This window comes from Salvelinus alpinus, chromosome 28 (genome assembly GCF_045679555.1).
Source record: "Salvelinus alpinus chromosome 28, SLU_Salpinus.1, whole genome shotgun sequence".
Taxonomy (NCBI): domain Eukaryota; kingdom Metazoa; phylum Chordata; class Actinopteri; order Salmoniformes; family Salmonidae; genus Salvelinus; species Salvelinus alpinus.
This window is the reverse complement of record NC_092113.1, coordinates 38,549,986-38,572,331: the sequence shown is the minus strand read 5'-3', so window position 1 is coordinate 38,572,331 and position 22,346 is coordinate 38,549,986. Positions and strand designations below refer to the sequence as shown.

General features: G+C 50.6%; 1 protein-coding gene across 8 annotated transcripts in view; it reads left to right on the top strand.

Annotated features, from left to right (window-relative positions):
• The window catches only part of LOC139557831 (myelin transcription factor 1-like), a 59,934-nt gene that overhangs the window by 11,331 nt on the left and 26,257 nt on the right, over positions 1-22,346 (top strand). For 5 of the 8 annotated variants that reach the window (XM_071373063.1, XM_071373061.1, XM_071373060.1 and 2 more), the window contains 6 exons: positions 9,275-9,375; positions 12,810-12,867; positions 15,566-15,596; positions 16,765-16,827; positions 19,376-19,689; positions 19,925-21,073. In XM_071373063.1, coding sequence (XP_071229164.1) covers positions 9,275-9,375; positions 12,810-12,867; positions 15,566-15,596; positions 16,765-16,827; positions 19,376-19,689; positions 19,925-21,073 — 1,716 coding nt within the window. The remainder of the gene's footprint in view (positions 1-9,274; positions 9,376-12,809; positions 12,868-15,565; positions 15,597-16,764; positions 16,828-19,375; positions 19,690-19,924; positions 21,074-22,346) is intronic. The other 3 variants (XM_071373062.1, XM_071373068.1, XM_071373067.1) reach the window with 1 other exon arrangement.

Here is a 22,346-nt window from a genome sequence, read left to right as displayed (position 1 = left end):
GGAATGGGCTTTAACACGGGGGGAATGGGGCTTTAACACAGGGGGAATGGGGCTTTAACACAGGGGGAATGGGCTTTAACACAGGGGGAATGGGCTTTAACACAGGGGGAATGGGCTTTAACACAGGGGGAATGGGCTTTTACACAGGGGGAATGGGCTGGAGTTTCAGGGGGAATGGGCTTTAACACAGGGGGAATGGGCTGGAGTTTCCGGGTGAATGGGCTTTAACACAGGGGGAATGGGCTGAAGTTTCAGGGTGAATGGGCTTTAACACAGGGGGAATGGGCTGAAGTTTCAGGGTGAATGGGCTTTAACACAGGGGGAATGGGGCTTTAAGACAGGGGGAATGGGCTTTAACACAGGGGGAATGGGATTTTACACAGGGGGAATGGGCTGGAGTTTCAGGGGGAATGGGCTTTAACACAGGGGGAATGGGCTGAAGTTTCAGGGTGAATGGGCTTTAACACAGGGGGAATGGGGCTTTAACACAGGGGGAATGGGCTTTAACACAGGGGGAATGGGCTTTTGCACAGGGGGAATGGGCTGGAGTTTCAGGGGGAATGGGCTTTAACACAGGGGGAATGGGCTGGAGTTTCAGGGCCTTTCCAGGAGGGTCTAGACATCAGGTCTTAGTTAGTAATTAATATAGGATTAGCTGCCTCCTTCATTCTAAAACACACCAATTAATTTACTTTAAATGTTGTGTCTGGGATAATAAGCAAGAGAGAGAGAGATAGGGAGGGAGAAAGAGATGGAGAGATAGAGAGATAGGGAGGGAGAAAGAGATGGAGAGAGAGAGAGATATGGAGAGAGAGAGAGATAGGGAGGGAGAAAGAGATAGAGAGATAGGGAGGGAGAAAGAGATGGAGAGAGGGAGATATAAAGAGATGGAGAGATAGGGAGGGAGAAAGAGATGGAGAGAGGGAGATATAAAGAGATGGAGAGATAGAGAGAGAAAAATAGAGAGTGTGGGAGAGAAAGAGAGATTAACAGTATTGCTGCTGTAATCACTTTTCTAAGGAGGAATGAAAGTTGATAAACAAGCATTTTGTGGGGTGCGTTGGGTTGTGCTGTGCGGTGGTGGGGTGCGTTGGGTTGTGCTGTGCGGTGGTGGGGTGCGTTGGGTTGTGCTGTGCGGTGGTGGGGTGCGTTGGGTTGTGCTGTGCGGTGGTGGGGTGCGTTGGGTTGTGCTGTGCGGTGGTGGGGTGCGTTGGGTTGTGCTGTGCGGTGGTGGGGTGCGTTGGGTTGTGCTGTGCGGTGGTGGGGTGCGTTGGGTTGTGCTGTGCGGTGGTGGGGTGCGTTGGGTTGTGCTGTGCGGTGGTGGGGTGCGTTGGGTTGTGCTGTGCGGTGGTGGGGTGCGTTGGGTTGTGCTGTGCGGTGGTGGGGTGAGTTGGGTTGTGCTGTGCGGTGGTGGAGTGCGTTGGGTTGTGCTGTGCGGTGGTGGGGTGCGTTGGGTTGTGCTGTGCGGTGGTGGGGTGTGTTGGGTTGTGCTGTGCGGTGGTGGAGTGCGTTGGGTTGTCCTGTGCGGTGGTGGGGTGCGTTGGGTTGTGCTGTGCGGTGGTGGGGTGCGTTGGGTTGTGCTGTGCGGTGCGTTGGGTTGTGCTGTGCAGTGGTGGGGTGCATTGGGTTGTGCTGTGCGGTGGTGGGGTGCGTTGGGTTGTGCTGTGCGGTGGTGGGGTGCATTGGGTTGTGCTGTGCGGTGGTGGGGGGGAAAAGGGAAGAGGGAGGAAGGGGGGGGTTTAGGAGGAGGTGGGGTCGCTCTGGGACTGCTCTGACACGGACACAGCCTTTTGTTGTCTCACTGTCTGCACCCTCTGAAGCGGGGGCTGGGCTGTGACTGAATGACATGGGATGCTCCGATACGTCTGTTAATTAAAGTGGAAATAAATTCAGCACATGGCACATTCGGTCACTGACAGACAGAGGGTGAGAGGTTTAGGACAGAGAGGATGGGAGGAAGTTGAGAAGATGGAAAGAGATGGAGAGAGAGAGTGTGGGTGGGTGGATGCTTAAATAAATAGAAGTAGAAAAGTGCCTGTTTGAAAAAATAGAGACAGTCAGATAGATGTTAAAATAGAGACCGTCAGATAGATGATAAAAGAAGCACGAGTCTGGGTGTGTTTTGGTTGTGGATCATTTAGTGAGGTAGTTTGACTTGGGAGTGTGTTTTGGTTGTGGATCATTTAGTAAGGTAGTTTGACTTGGGAGTGTGTTTTGGTTGTGGATCATTTAGTAAGGTAGTTGACTTGGGAGTGTGTTTTGGTTGTGGATCATTTAGTGAGGTAGTTTGACTTGGGAGTGTGTTTTGGTTGTGGATCATTTAGTGAGGTAGTTTGACTTGGGAGTGTGTTTTGGTTGTGGATCATTTAGTGAGGTAGTTTGACTTGGGAGTGTGTTTTGGTTGTGGATCATTTAGTGAGGTAGTTTGACTTGGGAGTGTGTTTTGGTTGTGGATCATTTAGTGAGGTAGTTTGACTTGGGAGTGTGTTTTGGTTGTGGATCATTTAGTAAGGTAGTTTGACTTGGGAGTGTGTTTTGGTTGTGGATCATTTAGTGAGGTAGTTTGACTTGGGAGTGTGTTTTGGTTGTGGATCATTTAGTGAGGTAGTGTGACTTGTGCTGTCAGGCTGTGCCACTTCCTTTATGTAGGCACTGTAGCTGTAGGTATCTGTGCCCATGCCCGGGTAGAGACAGATGGGACTTGAGGACAGACACCCACTTCTCAGGAAATTCACCAGATTGGGAGAGAGGAGGCAAGGCAGGAGGTTGTTAGGAGGAGTGTTTCTTTACCCTCTGGCCACCCTGAAGACACTAAGTTTGAAAATGTAGTGAACAGTATTCTTGTACAGACTGTCATGATTTAAACATTTGCAGTTCAGGGTTTCATCAGTTATCTGTAACAGTTTGTTCTGTTTTTGTATATGTCCCAATCTTCTCAAATAGTGTTTTTTTCCCCCTTCACATTCTGTGAAGGTCCATGTTCTTATAAGCTGCATGACTAACAGTATTTAAGACCCTTCAGAACCTCACGTCTGTGGACAGTTCCAGAGTGCATGATCATTTTAACATTGGCTCTAAAACATCGAGCCTAGAATTTTTTTTTCATAATAGTTTCCCTTCTTTCTATCCCGCAACATGTGATAAAGAGAATAGCTATTACCTTGATGAAAAAAAATCATTGATTTATAGATGATTCATTATTTACTGACTATTTCCCCCTCCCCCTTTCCCCTCTCCTTCCGAACCCCCCCCCCCCACCTTGCTCATATGCACCCAACTACTGAAAAACTCGATAATAATGTGCAAATGTCATTGATTCTCATAGCAGACTGTCAGAGACTCCTGCTGGGGCACTTTAGTGTGCATACATGTGTGTGTGTGTGTGTGTGTGTGTGTGTGTGTGTGTGTGTGTGTGTGTGTGTGTGTGTGTGTGTGTGTGTGTGTGTGTGTGTGTGTGTGTGTGTGTGTGTGCTCTCCACTTTTTTAGTTAATAGGAATGCCCAGAGTATGCTTGAGTATGCTCCTCATATCCTTCCTCCTCCCATACCTTCCACCTCTTCTTCCTCTTCCCCCTCCCCATTACCTTCCACCTCCTCCCCCTTTCCCCTCTCCTTCCAAACCATCCCCCACCTTGCTCTAATGCACCCAACTACTGAACAGATCGATAACAATGTGCACATTTGCCTCCAGCTGGGCCACTTTAGTGTGAATACTGACATGTGTGTGTATGCAAGTGTGTGTATGTGAGTGTGGTGTGCGTTTACGTGTGTATGTGCTGTGTGCTCCACCTTTTTAGTTAACAGGGAGTGCCTGGAGTGTGCTTGAGCGCCCCACCATACCCTGCCCCACCCTCACCTTCCACCTCCTCCTCCCATCACCATCCACCTCCTCCTTCCCATCACCTTCCACCTCCTCATCCTCATAACCTTCCACCTCCTCCAACCCATCACCTTCCACCTCCTCCTCCACCTCCTCATCCTCATAACCTTCCACCTCCTCCTTCCCATCACCTTCCACCTCCTCCTCCCCATCACCTTCCACCTCCTCCTCCTCATCATCACCACATTCCTCCTCATCTTCCACCTCCTCCTCACTTTCCACCTCCCCCTCCCATCACCTTCCACCTCCTCCTCCCCATCACCTTCCACCTCCTCCTCCTCATCATCACCACATTCCTCCTCATCTTCCACCTCCTCCTCACTTTCCACCTCCCCCTCCCATCACCTTCCACCTCCTCCTCCCTATCAACTTCCACCTCATAACCTTCCACTTCCTCCTCCTCATCACCTTCATCTCCTCCTCCCCATCATCTTCCACCTCCTCCTCCCCATCATCTTCCACCTCCTCCTCCCCATCATCTTCCACCTCCTCCTCCCCATCATCTTCCACCTCCTCCTCCTCCTCATCTTCCACCTCCTCCTCACTTTCCACCTCCCCCTCCCATCACCTTCCACCTCCTCCTCCTCATCACCTTCCATCTCCTCCTCCTCATCACCTTCCATCCCCTCCTCCTCATAACCTTCCATCTCCTCCTCCCCATCATCTTCCACCTCCTCATCACCTTCCACCTCCACCTCCTCATCACCTTCTCCTCCTCATCACCTTCCACCTCCACCTCCTCATTACCTTCTCCTCCTCATCACCTTCCACCGCCCCCTCCCAAAACCTTCCACCTCCTCCTCCCCAACACCTTCCACCTCCACCCCATCACCTTCCACCTCCTCCTCATCATCATCACCTTCCACCTCCTCCTCCTCATAACCTTCCACCTCCTCCACCCCATCACATTCCACCTCCTCCTCCTCCACCCCATCACCTTCCACCTCCTCCTCATCATCATCACCTTCCACCTCCTCCTCCTCATAACCTTCCACCTCCTCCACCCCATCACATTCCACCTCCTCCTCCTCCTCCTCATCACCTTCCATCTCCTCCTCCCCATCATCTTCCACCTCCTCATCACCTTCCACCTCCACCTCCTCATCACCTTCTCCTCCTCATCACCTTCCACCTCCACCTCCTCATTACCTTCTCCTCCTCATCACCTTCCACCGCCCCCTCCCAAAACCTTCCACCTCCTCCTCCCCAACACCTTCCACCTCCACCCCATCACCTTCCACCTCCTCCTCATCATCATCACCTTCCACCTCCTCCTCCTCATAACCTTCCACCTCATCCACCTCCATCACATTCCACCTCCTCCTCCTCCTCCTCACCTTCCACCTCATCCTCACTTTCCTCTTCCCCCTCCCCATTACCTTCCACCTCCTCCCCCTTTCCCCTCTCCTTCCAAACCATCCCCCACCTTGCTCTAATGCACCCAACTACTGAACAGATCGATAACAATGTGCACATTTGCCTCCAGCTGGGCCACTTTAGTGTGAATACTGACATGTGTGTGTATGCAAGTGTGTGTATGTGAGTGTGGTGTGCGTTTACGTGTGTATGTGCTGTGTGCTCCACCTTTTTAGTTAACAGGGAGTGCCTGGAGTGTGCTTGAGCGCCCCACCATACCCTGCCCCACCCTCACCTTCCACCTCCTCCTCCCATCACCATCCACCTCCTCCTTCCCATCACCTTCCACCTCCTCATCCTCATAACCTTCCACCTCCTCCAACCCATCACCTTCCACCTCCTCCTCCACCTCCTCATCCTCATAACCTTCCACCTCCTCCTTCCCATCACCTTCCACCTCCTCCTCCCCATCACCTTCCACCTCCTCCTCCTCATCATCACCACATTCCTCCTCATCTTCCACCTCCTCCTCACTTTCCACCTCCCCCTCCCATCACCTTCCACCTCCTCCTCCCCATCACCTTCCACCTCCTCCTCCTCATCATCACCACATTCCTCCTCATCTTCCACCTCCTCCTCACTTTCCACCTCCCCCTCCCATCACCTTCCACCTCCTCCTCCCTATCAACTTCCACCTCATAACCTTCCACTTCCTCCTCCTCATCACCTTCATCTCCTCCTCCCCATCATCTTCCACCTCCTCCTCCCCATCATCTTCCACCTCCTCCTCCCCATCATCTTCCACCTCCTCCTCCCCATCATCTTCCACCTCCTCCTCCTCCTCATCTTCCACCTCCTCCTCACTTTCCACCTCCCCCTCCCATCACCTTCCACCTCCTCCTCCTCATCACCTTCCATCTCCTCCTCCTCATCACCTTCCATCCCCTCCTCCTCATAACCTTCCATCTCCTCCTCCCCATCATCTTCCACCTCCTCATCACCTTCCACCTCCACCTCCTCATCACCTTCTCCTCCTCATCACCTTCCACCTCCACCTCCTCATTACCTTCTCCTCCTCATCACCTTCCACCGCCCCCTCCCAAAACCTTCCACCTCCTCCTCCCCAACACCTTCCACCTCCACCCCATCACCTTCCACCTCCTCCTCATCATCATCACCTTCCACCTCCTCCTCCTCATAACCTTCCACCTCCTCCACCCCATCACATTCCACCTCCTCCTCCTCCACCCCATCACCTTCCACCTCCTCCTCATCATCATCACCTTCCACCTCCTCCTCCTCATAACCTTCCACCTCCTCCACCCCATCACATTCCACCTCCTCCTCCTCCTCCTCATCACCTTCCATCTCCTCCTCCCCATCATCTTCCACCTCCTCATCACCTTCCACCTCCACCTCCTCATCACCTTCTCCTCCTCATCACCTTCCACCTCCACCTCCTCATTACCTTCTCCTCCTCATCACCTTCCACCGCCCCCTCCCAAAACCTTCCACCTCCTCCTCCCCAACACCTTCCACCTCCACCCCATCACCTTCCACCTCCTCCTCATCATCATCACCTTCCACCTCCTCCTCCTCATAACCTTCCACCTCATCCACCTCCATCACATTCCACCTCCTCCTCCTCCTCCTCACCTTCCACCTCATCCTCACTTTCCACCTCCCCCTCCCATCATCTTCCACCTCCTCCTCCTCCTCATCTTCCACCTCCTCCTCCTCCTCACCTTCCACCTCATCCTCACTTTCCACCTCCTCCTCCTTCTCATCTTCCACCTCCTCCTCCTCATCACCTTCCACCTCCCCCTCCCATCATCTTCCACCTCCTCCTCCTCCTCCTCCTCATCTTCCACCTCCTCCTCCTCCTCATCTTCCACCTCCTCCTCCTCATCACCTTCCACCTCCCCCTCCCATCATCTTCCACCTCCTCCTCCTCCTCATCTTCCACCTCCTCCTTCCCATCATCTTCCACCCCATCACCTTCCATCCTCTCCTACCCATCATCTTCCACCGCATCACTTTCCACCTCCTCCTCCCCATCACCTTCCATCTCCTGCTCCCCATCATTTTCCAACTCCTCCTCCCCATCATCTTCCTCCTCCTCCTCATAACCGTCCACCTCCTCCACACCCATCACATTCCTCCTCCTCCTCCTCCTCCTCCTCCTCCTCCTCCTCCTCCTCCTCCTCCTCCTCACTTTCCACCTCCCCCTCCCATCACCTTCCACCTCCTCCTCCCCATCATCTTCCAACTCCTCCCCATCATTTTCCACCTCCCCCTCCTCATCACCTTCCACCTCCTCCCCCACCCAGTTTCCTTCCACCTCATCACCTTCCACCTCCCCCTCCCATCATCTTCCACCTCCTCCTCCTCCCTATCTTCCACCTCCTCCTTCCCATCATCTTCCACCCCATCACCTTCCATCCTCTCCTACCCATCATCTTCCACCTCATCACTTTCCACCTCCTCCTCCCCATCACCTTCCATCTCCTGCTCCCCATCATTTTCCAACTCCTCCTCCCCATCATCTTCCTCCTCCTCCTCCTCATAACCGTCTACCTCCTCCACACCCATCACATTCCTCCTCCTCCTCCTCCTCCTCCTCCTCCTCCTCCTCACTTTCCACCTCCCCCTCCCATCACCTTCCACCTCCTCCTCCCCATCATCTTCCAACTCCTCCCCATCATTTTCCACCTCCCTCTCCTCATCAACTTCCACCTCCTCCTTCTCATCACCTTCTCCTCCCCCTCCCATCACCTTCTCCTCCTCCTCATTACCTTCCACCTCCTCCTCCTCATTACCTTTCACCTCCTCCTGCCCTTCCAATCACCTTCCACCTCCTCCACTTCCACCTCCTCCTCCCCATCACCTTGCACCTCTTCCTTCTCACTTTCCACCTCCTCTTCCTCAACACCTTCCACCTCCTCCTCCTCTTCCTCCTCCTCCTCCTCATCGTCACCACCTTCCACCTCCTCCTCATCATCACCACCTTCCTCCTCCACCTCCTATTCCTCATAACCTTCCACCTCCTCCACCCCATCACATTCCATCTCCTCCTCCTCACCTTCCACCTCCTCCTCACCTTCCACCTCCCCCTCCCCATCATCTCCCCCCCCTTCACCTTCCACCTCCTCCTCCTCACCTTCCACCTCCTCCTCACTTCCACCTCCCCCTCCCATCACCTTCCTCCTCCTCATCACCTTCCACCTCCCCCTCCTCATCACCTCCCCCTCCCATCACCTCCTCCTCCCCCTCCCTACCTTCCACCTCCTCCTCACTCCCACCTCCTGTGACCTTCCACCTCCTCCTCCTCATCACCTTCCACCTCCTCCTCCTCATCACCTTCCACCTCCCCCTCCTCATCACCTCCCCCTCCCATCACCTTCTCCTCCTCCTCATTACCTTCCACCTCCCACTCCCATCACCTTCCACCTCCTCCTCCCATCACCTTCCACCTCCTCCTCCTCATTACCTTCCACCTCCTCTTCCATCTCCCATCACCTTCCACCTCCTCCTCCTCCTCATTTTCCACCTCCTCCTCCCCCTCCCATCACCTTCCACCTCCTCATCCCCCTCCCGATTGACTTTACACCTCCTCCTGCCCTTCCCATCACCTTCCACCTCCTCCACTTCCACCTCCTCCTCCCCATCACTTTCCGCCTCCTTTTCATCACCTTACACCTCCTCCTCACCTTCCACCTCCTCTTCCCCACCTTCCACTTCCTCCCCATCAACTTCCACGTCCTCTTCCTCCTCACCTTCCACCTCCTCCTCCTCAACACCTTCCACCTCCTCCTCTTCCTCCTCACCTTCCACCTCCTCCTCACCTTCCACTCCCTCCACCCCACCCCATCACCTTTCACCTCATCTTCCTCCTCACCTTCCACCTCCTCCACCCCATCACCTTCCACCTCCTCCACCCCATCACCTTCCAACTCCTCCTCCCCATGATTTTCCATCTCCTCCTCCTCCTCACCATTTTGCTATTCAAATCCTCCCCCTCTCTCTTTTGGCTGGACAGAAAATGAGTTTCGGGGCAAGCTCCTGAATCAGCGTTGGACTCAAGGCGAGAGGATCAGCCGCTGCCAGCCCACACAGAGGCTGCAGAGTAGACCAATCAAGGTGAGTGACAAAGCACACCCTCTTTCTCCTCCTCCTTACCCTCCTCCTCCACAGCCCTTCGTGTCTGCTGGGGGCGTGGGGGGTGGAGGGGGCTGCTGGACGGTGCATTTCAGGCAAACAAATCAAACAGAACATCAAATCCTCTCTCATGTCTACCCAGTTCAGCCTACTATAGCCCAGCGCAGCTCAGATCAGCTCAGCAAAGCTCAGCATTTTACTTACATAGAGTTCACTTCAGAGCATTTTATGTAGACATCAGACAAAAAAACTCAGGATGTCCTTGAGCTGCTTTTATTTTTTCCCGATATTCCCCCTCATCAGCATAAAATAAAACCTCTCTCTCTCGCTCTCTTTCTTTCTTTCTCTCTCTCTCTCTCTCTCTCTCTCTCTCTCTCTCTCTCTCTCTCTCTCTCTCTCTCTCTCTCTCTCTCTCTCTTTCTTTCTTTCTTTCTTTCTTTCTTTCTTTCTTTCTCTCTCTCTCTCTTTCTCTCTCTTTCTCTCTTTCTCTCTCTCTCTCTCTCTCTCTCTCTCTCTCTCTCTCTCTCTCTCTCTCTCTCTCTCTCTCTCTCTCTCTCTCTCTCTCTCTCTCTCTCTCTCTCTCTCTCTCTCTCTTTCTCTCTCTATGATGGATGTTCCCCTCTGTGTGGATATATTTTCTCATACATATTAACACAGGTAGGGAGGAGGGAGGAACAAATGAGAAGGAGGAAAAGAGGGGTTGTCCCTTGGGTCTAGTAAAAGCAGTTTAGCTACCCTCTGATGGCCAGGGTTCATCAGAAAGGATGGCTTTTATTGATTTGGTAGGATTTCCGGAAGTGGAGTAGCAGTTACAGGCTCTGCTTTAAATAGTACACTCAGTTGGATTACTGTTTATCAAACAGTGAATCATTTCCAACATATTTCCTTGTTCTGGAATGGAATCAGTGCATTGATCTCCCATGTACTGAAAGACTTGGAAGACATGATGTCTGATAAAACACAAACGGTATGACAAACATTACATACAAATGCACATATGAGTGTGTAACACTGTTGGCTCTAGTAGTTCCTCCTCCTCCATGGTGTGAATGATTACAGTGAGCCCATGGTGAGGTTTGACACATAGCAGGGATCCAACATGGATGGAGCGTGCCTGGCCAGGGAACCGGGCCTCTCTAATTGGCAGTTGCTGTCCGCATGTCATTTTCGAGATCTTTCTTGCTGGTTGCCTAGTCATTGCCCCCAAGCCAGCAATTTACATATAGCTGTCAGAATGCAGAGCAGAGAAGGCCTTCCTGGCTGTACGGCACACAAAGAGGGACATAATTGATCATGTAACACAGTCTGTAGGGATGCACAGCCCTCCTGTATGAGTTACTCTGACAAAACCCTCTCCTCTCTCTCTCTCGCAGCCAGGGAAAAGACTGGCTGTCTGAGCACCATATATATTTCTCATTCAAATAATGTCATAAAAAAAAAAACAACACAGGCAAAGGACAGGTGTGAACATACATAAAAAAAGCCCTTTGAATCAGATGATTAAAAACACAGGTGAATCGCCAGCCTCATTCCACCTGGATACATTCAGAGTGACTTTGTGTTCATACAAAATGAACCAGAAGAAAACCAACAACGCTGAACTACGACGCGCTTACCTATTTAAATGTGTGTAGCTATGGTTACGCAAACATGAAAGCAACACGGGCTCCTTTTCAATCCCCTCTGATTCATGTGATCAACGTGGGGAAAAAAGAAGAAGAGGAAGAAGAAGAGATGGGAGAAACAGAAGTGTATACATCATGGATAAGACACAGCCTCCCTGCAGGGCTGCCCCCCCCCCCCCCCCCCCCGGGTCACATGGGTCACTGAGAGTGAGGAGGAGAAAGAGAGGATCTAATACTCAGTCTCTTTCCCATGAAAAAGACAAAACATAACCAGTGTTCATTATCTTGGTGGGGATTTTTGATCCCCTGTAAAACGTTCCGGTCATGCCACACACAGTGAGTTGAGCACAGAGAGTAAACTGCTCCCTTTTAGTTTGGGGCACAAAGCCAGCTTGTTGCACTGGTGCACATTAGCAGTGCCTGGGGAGGAGGGAGGGCCCCCCACACTGCACCTGTACCTCAGCCCGAGACGCAGTGCGCCCCCCCCCAAAAAAAATACAACAGACTACATCCCCCTCTCTCCTCTTCCTTTCAAAAGGAAATCTATTAGCAGGAAGTGCCAACGAGAGAAAAATAAAAGACTAAAGAGAGACAGAGATGTTTGAGTTCACTGTGGTCCTGCCAACTCCACCACTGACTGTGACAAGCAGCTCAGTGCTGGGGCGAGGGGGGGGGGGGCATAGGGGGACAGGCCATAAAATACCCAGAGTTCAGTAATCAAAGCTAATGCTCCCATTGTGTCTAAAAAGCCTCTGATTGCTTTAGTTTGCCTGCCTGGCTCTGTTAAAGAGATGTTGAGTGGTGAACGGGGAACGATGGTACCCGGGGAGGTGTGGCTGGGGGTCAGTTGCGGTGGGGCTTCACTTCACACCTGCTCTTTTGTGCCGTAAAAACAAGGCCTCTGTCGAGTGAACCGGGAGTCCTTAAAAGAGAAATGACAGTGGTATTTTTGTTGTTATTGTTATTGTTATTATTGTTGTTATTATTAGTGTGTTACTATGGTCAGTTATGATTACCATTCCCTCTGCTTACATGGCCAGGTCCTCATATATGTAGGCATTGCATATTAATTATTTTTGCATTTCTAATCCGCTCAAGTGGTGGAAATAACAGGGTTATGGACAAGGGGAAGGTCCTGGGTGGTGAGGGGGGAAGATCGAGGACTGGTACTGTAGGAGGATTTAAAAATAAACCACCTGCTTATTTTCTCTCCCAGCTGAGATTTAATATCAGTTTTTATTTCTCTTTCAGTTAAATTTTTTTTATCTGTGTAACGTTCCGTTGATTCATTTGCTGTTTCTCTCGCTCCCTCAATCTCACTCTCTCTCTCTCTCTCTCTCTCTCTCTCTCTCTCTCTCTCTCTCTCTCTCTCTCTCTCTCTCTCTCTCTCTCTCTCTCTCTTATGATGATGTATGGCAACAGTAGGAGAGGTTGGAACACTCCCAGGTTAGGGAGAGAGGAGGAGGGGAGAGAGGAGGTGGGGAGTAAGGAGGTGGGGAGTAAGGGGAGAGAGGAGGAGGTGGGGAGAGAGGAGGTGGGGAAAGAGGAAGAGGGAAGAGAGGAGGAGGGGAGAGAGGAGGGGGGTGACATTGTGTGTACTCTGTATATAATCAGATCAGATGTGGATATTAAGTTGGATACATGTAAGTAGACATGAATTTGAACTGTAACAGTGAGTGGGTGCTAGTCTGTAATGGCTGCTGTTCTTCTGTCATTTCCTCTTCCATTAAAACCTGTCCTGACCTGTCCTGACATGTCTTGACTCTCTGTGACCTCTTCCCTTTGTGACAGATGAGTGTGGAGAGTGATGACAAGCGAAGCACACGCACACGCTCCAAGGGAATCAGAGGTGAGTTCAGCTCTCATGGTCAGGGAGGCCTGACTATGGGGAGAGAAATGTTCTCCAACATAATGAAAACTTAATGGGAGGCCTGACTATGGGGAGAGAAATGTTCTCCAACATAATGAAAACTTAATGGGAGGCCTGACTATGGGGAGAGAAATGTTCTCCAACATAATGAAAACTTAATGGGAGGCCTGACTATGAGGAGAGAAATGTTCTCCAACATAATGAAAACTTAATGGGAGGCCTGACTATGAGGAGAAAAATGTTCTCCAACATAATGAAAACTTAACGGGAGGCCTGACTATGGGGAGAGAGATGTTCTCCAACATAATGAAAACTTAATGGGAGGCCTGACTATGAGGAGAGAAATGTTCTCCAACATAATGAAAACTTAATGGGAGGCCTGACTATGGGGAGAGAGATGTTCTCCAACATAATGAAAACTTAATGGGAGGCCTGACTTTGAGGAGAGAGATGTTCTCCAACATAATGAAAACTTAATGGGAGGCCTGACTATGAGGAGAGAGATGTTCTCCAACATAATGAAAACTTAATGGGAGGCCTGACTATGGGGAGAGAAATGTTCTCCAACATAATGAAAACTTAATGGGAGGCCTGACTATGAGGAGAGTGATGTTCTCCAACATAATGAAAACTTAATGGGAGGCCTGACTATGGGGAGAGAAATGTTCTCCAACATAATGAAAACTTAATGGGAGGCCTGACTATGAGGAGAGAGATGTTCTCCAACATAATGAAAACTTAATGGGAGGCCTGACTATGGGGAGAGAGATGTTCTCCAACATAATGAAAACTTAATGGGAGGCCTGACTATGAGGAGAGAGATGTTCTCCAACATAATGAAAACTTAATGGGAGGCCTGACTATGGGGAGAGAGATGTTCTCCAACATAATGAAAACTTAATGGGAGGCCTGACTATGGGGAGAGAGATGTTCTCCAACATAATGAAAACTTAATGGGAGGCCTGACTATGGGGAGAGAAATGTTCTCCAACATAATGAAAACTTAATGGGAGGCCTGACTATGGGGAGAGAAATGTTCTCCAACATAATGAAAACTTAATGGGAGGCCTGACTATGGGGAGAGAAATGTTCTCCAACATAATGAAAACTTAATGGGAGGCCTGACTATGAGGAGAGAGATGTTCTCCAACATAATGAAAACTTAATGGGAGGCCTGACTATGGGGAGAGAAATGTTCTACAACATAATGAAAACTTAATGGGAGGCCTGACTATGGGGAGAGAGATGTTCTCCAACATAATGAAAACTTAATGGGAGGCCTGACTATGAGGAGAGAAATGTTCTCCAACATAATGAAAACTTAATGGGAGGCCTGACTATGGGGAGAGAGATGTTCTCCAACATAATGAAAACTTAATGGGAGGCCTGACTTTGAGGAGAGAGATGTTCTCCAACATAATGAAAACTTAATGGGAGGCCTGACTATGAGGAGAGAGATGTTCTCCAACATAATGAAAACTTAATGGGAGGCCTGACTATGAGGAGAGAAATGTTCTCCAACATAATGAAAACTTAATGGGAGGCCTGACTATGAGGAGAGAGATGTTCTCCAACATAATGAAAACTTAATGGGAGGCCTGACTATGGGGAGAGAAATGTTCTCCAACATAATGAAAACTTAATGGGAGGCCTGACTATGAGGAGAGAAATGTTCTCCAACATAATGAAAACTTAATGGGAGGCCTGACTATGAGGAGAGAAATGTTCTCCAACATAATGAAAACTTAATGGGAGGCCTGACTTTGAGGAGAGAAATGTTCTCCAACATAATGAAAACTTAATGGGAGGCCTGACTATGAGGAGAGTGATGTTCTCCAACATAATGAAAACTTAATGGGAGGCCTGACTATGAGGAGAGAGATGTTCTCCAACATAATGAAAACTTAATGGGAGGCCTGACTATGAGGAGAGTGATGTTCTCCAACATAATGAAAACTTAATGGGAGGCCTGACTTTGAGGAGAGAGATGTTCTCCAACATAATGAAAACTTAATGGGAGGCCTGACTATGAGGAGAGTGATGTTCTCCAACATAATGAAAACTTAATGGGAGGCCTGACTTTGAGGAGAGAGATGTTCTCCAACATAATGATATTTCTAAAAACAAGCTCTTATTTTTAATGCCCCGATCGATTCCCTCGAGCAGCCAACAGCTCATAGTGTTGTTGATCATAGAGTATGATTTTTTTTTTATAAGACAATTAAATCGCCTGAATGAAATGCAGTATTTTTAACTGATGTAGACAGTTTTTCTTTTAATTGGATTTCACAATTATGATAAACTAAACTGCAACAATTAATGCTGAAGTCTCTGTGTGTGTGTGTGTGTGTGTGTGTGTGTGTGTGTGTGTGTGTGTGTGTGTGTGTGTGTGTGTGTGTGCGTTCTGTTTGTTGTTGCCTGTGTGTGTGTAGGTCGTTCATTTTTCTCCCGATAATGAATGTATAATTCTGTATATTTTTATTTCTGTATATGTTTGTATTTTTTGTATATATGTATTTCTGTATATTTCTGGTTATTTCTGTGAAGAGGCCTCCAGGGATTCTTCTGCATTTGTGATGTATTGATTGTAACTAGTTCCTTCTGCAGTGCAGCTTTCAGAAAGCTGGTTCACCTTTGCTCACGGTCAGTTGTTTCTCGTCTCTTATTGCTTCTCTAGTTCCCACCGAGCTCGTTGGACAAGAGCTGAGGTAAGCGCTATACAATACTTCATCCTGTTGTACGTTGTTTGTCTCTCTGGTGTGTATCTCGCTAAACGGAAACGTTACACTGTGGTCTTTATTTTGTCATACTGCACATTTCAGTCGTACAGACGGCTTGTCACATGAAGAGAGAATGATCATAACACCCGTAGTCACTCCGTGGTTTTACGTCATGGTCCAAGTTTAACCCTTTAATATACTGCGGTGAAACAGAAACCTCCTCCTTCTTCTTGTCCTTGTTCTTCTTTTTCTTCTTCCTCTTCTCTTCCTCCTCTTCCTCCCCCCATGAGCATAACCTGCATGGTACTGGGTTCATCATCTACTGAACCTCATCAGTCATGACCCAACCAACCATTCCCTGGGGAAGCATGTCTATAAGAGTAGAGAGGAGAAGAGAGGAGAGAACTCATCAGTCATGACCCAACCAACCATTCCCTGGGGAAGCATGTCTATAAGAGTAGAGAGGAGAAGAGAGGAGAGAACTCATCTACTGAACCTCATCAGTCATGACTGTGAGGGCACCTGTAGACTGTGAGGCCACCTGTAGTCTGTGAGGGCACCTGTAGACTGTGAGGGCACCTGTAGACTGCGAGGCCACCTGTAGTCTGTGAGGCCACCTGTAGACTGTGAGGGCACCTGTAGTCTGTGAGGCCACCTGTAGTCTGTGAGGGCACCTGTAGACTGTGAGGGCACCTGTAGTCTGTGAGGGCACCTGTAGACTGTGAGGGCACCTGTAGTCTGTGAGGGCACATGTAGCTGACTTCTGAGAGGAGGGGAAATTAACGAAACGCCTGGCGTGATCTCTATCACATGAAATTGGATTGGCCAGCTTGATGGATGAAACATTTGTTCTTGGTTACTACCACCTGCATTTCTTTGTGTGTGTGTGTGTGTGTGTGTGTGTGTGTGTGTGTGTGTGTGTGTGTGTGTGTGTGTGTGTGTGTGTGTGTGTGTGTGTGTGTGTGTGTGTGTGTGTGTGTGTGTGTGTGTGTGTGTGTGTGTGTGTGTGTGTGTGTGTGTGTGTGTGTGTGTGTGTGTTTTTATATTTGTTATTTTTACTACATTTTTATTATTTTCTTTCACCTGTTCTATTATCATCAATTCTCCAAGGGACAAAATGTGTAAAATGTGAAAATGTATCTCTGACTCCATTCAGCTGCCCCACCCCTGGATGCCATGGCTCTGGCCACATCAGTGGGAGATATTCACGACACAGAAGGTAGGGCAGCCAACCCCGACCCCCTCAGCCCCCAGGCCCTCCTGGGTCTCAGAACAACCCCCACCTACCCCCTCAGCCCCCAGGCCCTCCTGGGTCTCAGAACGACCCCCACCGACCCCCTCAGCCCCCAGCCCTCCTGGGTCTCAGAACGACCCCCACCGACCCCCTCAGCCCCCAGCCCTCCTGGGTCTCAGAACAACCCCCACCGACCCCCTCAGCCCCCAGCCCTCCTGGGTCTCAGAACGACCCCCACCTACCCCCTCAGCCCCCAGCCCTCCTGGGTCTCAGAACGACCCCCATCTACCCCCTCAGCCCCCAGCCCTCCTGGGTCTCAGAACGACCCCCATCTACCCCCTCAGCCCCCAGCCCTCCTGGGTCTCAGAACGACCCCCATCTACCCCCTCAGCCCCCAGCCCTCCTGGGTCTCAGAACGACCCCCACCGACCCCCCCCTCAGCTCCCAGGCCCTCCTGGGTCTCAGAACGACCCCCATCTACCCCCTCAGCCCCCAGCCCTCCTGGGTCTCAGAACGAACCCCACCTACCCCCTCAGCCCCCAGCCCTCCTGGGTCTCAGAATGACCCCCACCGACCCCCTCAGCCCCCAGGCCCTCCTGGGTCTCAGAACGACCCCCACCGACCCCCTCAGCCCCCAGCCCTCCTGGGTCTCAGAACGACCCCCACCGACCCCCTCAGCCCCCAGCCCTCCTGGGTCTCAGAACAACCCCCACCGACCCCCTCAGCCCCCAGCCCTCCTGGGAATCAGAACGACCCCCACCGACCCCCTCAGCCCCCAGCCCTCCTGGGTCTCAGAACGACCCCCATCTACCCCCTCAGCCCCCAGCCCTCCTGGGTCTCAGAACGACCCCCACCGACCCCCTCAGCCCCCAGCCCTCCTGGGTCTCAGAACGACCCCCAACGACCCCCTCAGCCCCCAGCCCTCCTGGGTCTCAGAACGACCCCCACCGACCCCCTCAGCCCCCAGCCCTCCTGGGTCTCAGAACGACCCCCACCGACCCCCTCCTTGACACAGTGTTCTACGTCGCTCCCTCTGTCTTACCAAGAGGACCCCTGTAGACCTGGGGCCGCTCGCTGCGTCGTGACTCCAGCTTATTGGAAAGATATTACAAATTCAATTTATTTACATGTGTATTCATTCAAGAACCAATTTCCAGATGAACCGTGTTTATAGATTCCCTCCACTCCCTCAGTTTTCTAGGTAAGGGCTTTATTGAATTTGATCCTCCACTGCCTCTCGTTGTGTGTTCATTAAAGTTCCAGTCAGTTGGCTGTGATTGGTTCTAATGTAAGAGCGAGAACAGGTCTTTCCTCCAGGCATAGTGCAGTACACTCAGCATCCCTCCATTATTCATCTCAGATCTCCATGGCATTTTAACTCATTGATAGGCATGTTTGTATTATTGTTTGGTTTGTTTTGTTTTGCTTGGAGTTTCTACCTCTCCAGAAGCTATGTTTATGCTCATGACTGAAGATGCACCCTCTGGGTTCTCTGTAGTGTTCAGCCTCTTCCCCTCTCTTCTCAAACACCTCCCGCTTCCCCTCTCTCCCCAAACACCTCCCTCTCCCCCTCTCTTCTCAAACACCTCCCTCTTCCCCTCTCTTCTCAAACACCTCCCTCTCCCCCTCTCTTCTCAAACACCTCCCTCTACCCCTCTCTTCTCAAACACCTCCCTCTTCCCCTCTCTTCTCAAACACCTCCCTCTTCCCCTCTCTCCCCAAACACCTCCCTCTCCCCCTCTCTTCTCAAACACCTCCCTCTTCCCCTCTCTTCTCAAACACCTCCCTCTCCCCCTCTCTTCTCAAACACCTCCCTCTCCCCCTCTCTTCCAAACACCTCCCTCTCCCCCTCTCTCCCCAAACACCTCCCTCTCCACCTCTCTTCCCAAACACCTCCCTCTCCCCCTCTCTTCCCAAACACCTCCCTCTCCACCTCTCTTCCAAACACCTACCTCTCCCCCTCTCTTCCAAACACGTCCCTCTCCCCCTCTCTTCCAAACACCTCCCTCTCCCCCTCTCTTCCCAAACATCTCCCTCTCCCCCTCTCTTCCAAACACCTCCCTCTACCCCTCTCTTCCCAAACACCTCCCTCTCCCCCTCTCTTCCAAACACCTCCCTCTCCCCCTCTCTTCCCAAACACCTCCCTCTCCCCCTCTCTTCCCAAACACCTCCCTCTCCCCCTCTCTCCCCAAACACCTCCCTCTCCCCCTCTCTTCCAAACACCTCCCTCTCCCCCTCTCTTCCCAACACCTCCCCCCCCCTCTCTTCCCAACACCTCCCTCTCCCCCTCTCTTCCCAAACATCTCCCTCTCCCCCTCTCTTCCCAAACACCTCCCTCTCCCCCTCTCTTCCAAACACCTCCCTCTCCCTCTCTCTTCCAAACACCTCCCTCTCCCCCTCTATTCCAAACACCCCACTCCCCCTCTCTTCCCAACACCTCCCTCTCCCTCTCCCCAACACTCCCCTCTCCCTCTCCCTCTCTTCCCAACACCCACCGCTCCATCTCTCACCCTCTACCCCTGTTCCCGTGCAGTGTGCTGGGCTGCCCATTAGCCAGGAAGAGACGTCTGGCGGATGCTGAGGCAGAGCAGGAGCAGCCATCTTCTAAAAGGAAGTCCCACCCTCTAAAGCTGGCCATGGACGAGGGCTTCAGCGTGGACAGTGATGGGAGCAGCGAAGACGAGGTGGAGGGGGAGGCCAGGGAGGAGGAAGAGGAGGAGAAGGAGAAGGAAGAGAAGACAGAGGAACAGCCACAGGCACAGCAGGAAGAAAAGCCAGAGGAGGAGCAGGAGGAAGAGGAGGAGAAAGTGACAGAGCAGAAAGAGGAGAGCATAGATGCAGATGAAGGTAGGTACTGTACTCTGTACTGTAAACACACACCACCATGACTCACAATGAACCAAGTGATCATGATGTGTGACTCATTATATTAAAGGGCACTGTTTATTAATGATGATATCATTCGGATCATGACAAGGAGGGAGTGGATGACAGAGAGGATGATGGTAACTAAATAACTCACTCCGTCTCTCCTGTCCATTGCTGTTTCTAACTCACCGACGTGTCCTTGACTCTCCCACAGAAGAATGCATGATCATTGAGCCGGGATCCAGTAAAACAACATGTAAAGCTGAGGAGGGGGAATGGCCTAAGAGAGCGGACTACTCCAGCTACCATCAAATCCTAGCCAACTCTCTACTATACCTGGGAGGAGTCCCCGACACCGCAGAGACCACCTCACAGGAGCCCGTTACCATGGAGACAGAGAAGGATATCACAGCTGTGGAGCACGCCACTGTGGCAGTGGAACACCCAGTAGAGGAGGAGGAGGAGGAAGAGGAGGAGGAGGAAGAGGAGGAGGAGGAAGAGGAGGAGGAGGAGGAAGAGGAGATTGAGGAGACAAGGGAGGCTGTGACACAGAGAACCTTTGAGCACCCGTATTTCACTGGAGACATTCACCAGCAGCAGGACAAGGCTGAGGAAGACGAGGAGGAGGAAGAGTATGAAGAGGAGAGGAGAGAAGCAGAGCACCAGCCACAGGAGATCCTGGATGAAGAGGAGGAGGAAGATGACATTGAGGAGGTGGATGAGAGAGTGCACCCTGTCGTCCTGCCCACCTCTACCTCCATTAGCAGCAATGCAGCAGCTCAGGGACCAGCCACACAGGGGGACAGAACTACAGAGCACTACATGCCCAAAAGGACCAGCCTCCTGGAGAACTACAATTCCCACAGGACCAGCCCACGGGAGAACTACAACCCCCCCAGGACTAGCCTCCTGGAGAACTACAACCCCCACAGGACCAGCCCACTGGAGAACTACAACCCCCACAGGACCAGCCCTCTGGAGAACTACAATCCCCACCGAGACAGCCCCTTACAGCACTACATCTCCCATAAGGCCTCAGCAGCCTCTGACATAATCGAGGTGCGCTCAGAGGATTCGGGGAAGGACTATGAAGATGAAGATGGTGATGAGGAGGAGGAGGAGGAAGACGATAGTTTGTCTCAGAGGTGGACGGATGAGTCAGAGACGTATGATATGACCCGGGGGAATCTGGGGCTCCTGGAGCAGGCCATCGCCCTGAAGGCAGAACAGGTGAAGGGGCCTCGCGACGTCCTCCTCCTCCGTCACCCCGTCGTCACCCCGGAGCTCCACCACCGCTACTTCAGCATGGACGACCGGCCCAAACACCTGAACGCCATGCGCAACAGCTGCTTCAGCAGCAAAGGTATGGATGGCATTCCAATCAATCAATCAAATGTACACCTTTTTACACCAGCAGTTGTCACAAAGTGGTTTACAGATACCCAGCCTAAAACCCCAGAGAGCAAGCAATGCAGAGGCAGATTCCATACACGTATTATTTAGAATCAGGTGACCAGTCTCCCATATTACAATACATTATCAAATAGAAACCCACGGGACCAGTCTCCCATGTTACAATACATTATCAAATAGAAACCCATGGTACCAGTCTCCCATATTACAATACATTATCAAATAGAAACCCATGGGACCAGTCTCCCATATTACAATACATTATCAAATAGAAACCCATGGGACCGGTCTCCCATATTACAATACATTATCAAATAGAAACCCATGGTACCAGTCTCCCATATTACAATACATTATCAAATAGAAACCCATGGGACCAGTCTCCCATATTACAATACATTATCAAATAGAAACCCATGGGACCAGTCTCCCATATTACAATACATTATCAAATAGAAACCCATGGGACCAGTCTCCCATATTACAATACATTATCAAATAGAAACCCATGGGACCGGTCTCCCATATTACAATACATTATCAAATAGAAACCCATGGTACCAGTCTCCCATATTACAATACATTATCAAATAGAAACCCATGGGACCAGTCTCCCATATTACAATACATTATCAAATAGAAACCCATGGGACCGGTCTCCCATATTACAATACATTATCAAATAGAAACCCATGGGACCAGTCTCCCATATTACAATACATTATCAAATAGAAACCCATGGGACCAGTCTCCCATGTTACAATACATTATCAAATAGAAACCCATGGGACCAGTCTCCCATATTACAATACATTATCAAATAGAAACCCATGGTACCAGTCTCCCATATTACAATACATTATCAAATAGAAACCCATGGGACCAGTCTCCCATATTACAATACATTATCAAATAGAAACCCATGGGACCAGTCTCCCATATTACAATACATTATCAAATAGAAACCCATGGGACCAGTCTCCCATATTACAATACATTATCAAATAGAAACCCATGGGACCAGTCTCCCATGTTACAATACATTATCAAATAGAAACCCATGGGACCAGTCTCCCATATTACAATACATTATCAAATAGAAACCCATGGGACCAGTCTCCCATATTACAATACATTATCAAATAGAAACCCATGGGACCAGTCTCCCATATTACAATACATTATCAAATAGAAACCCATGGGACCAGTCTCCCATATTACAA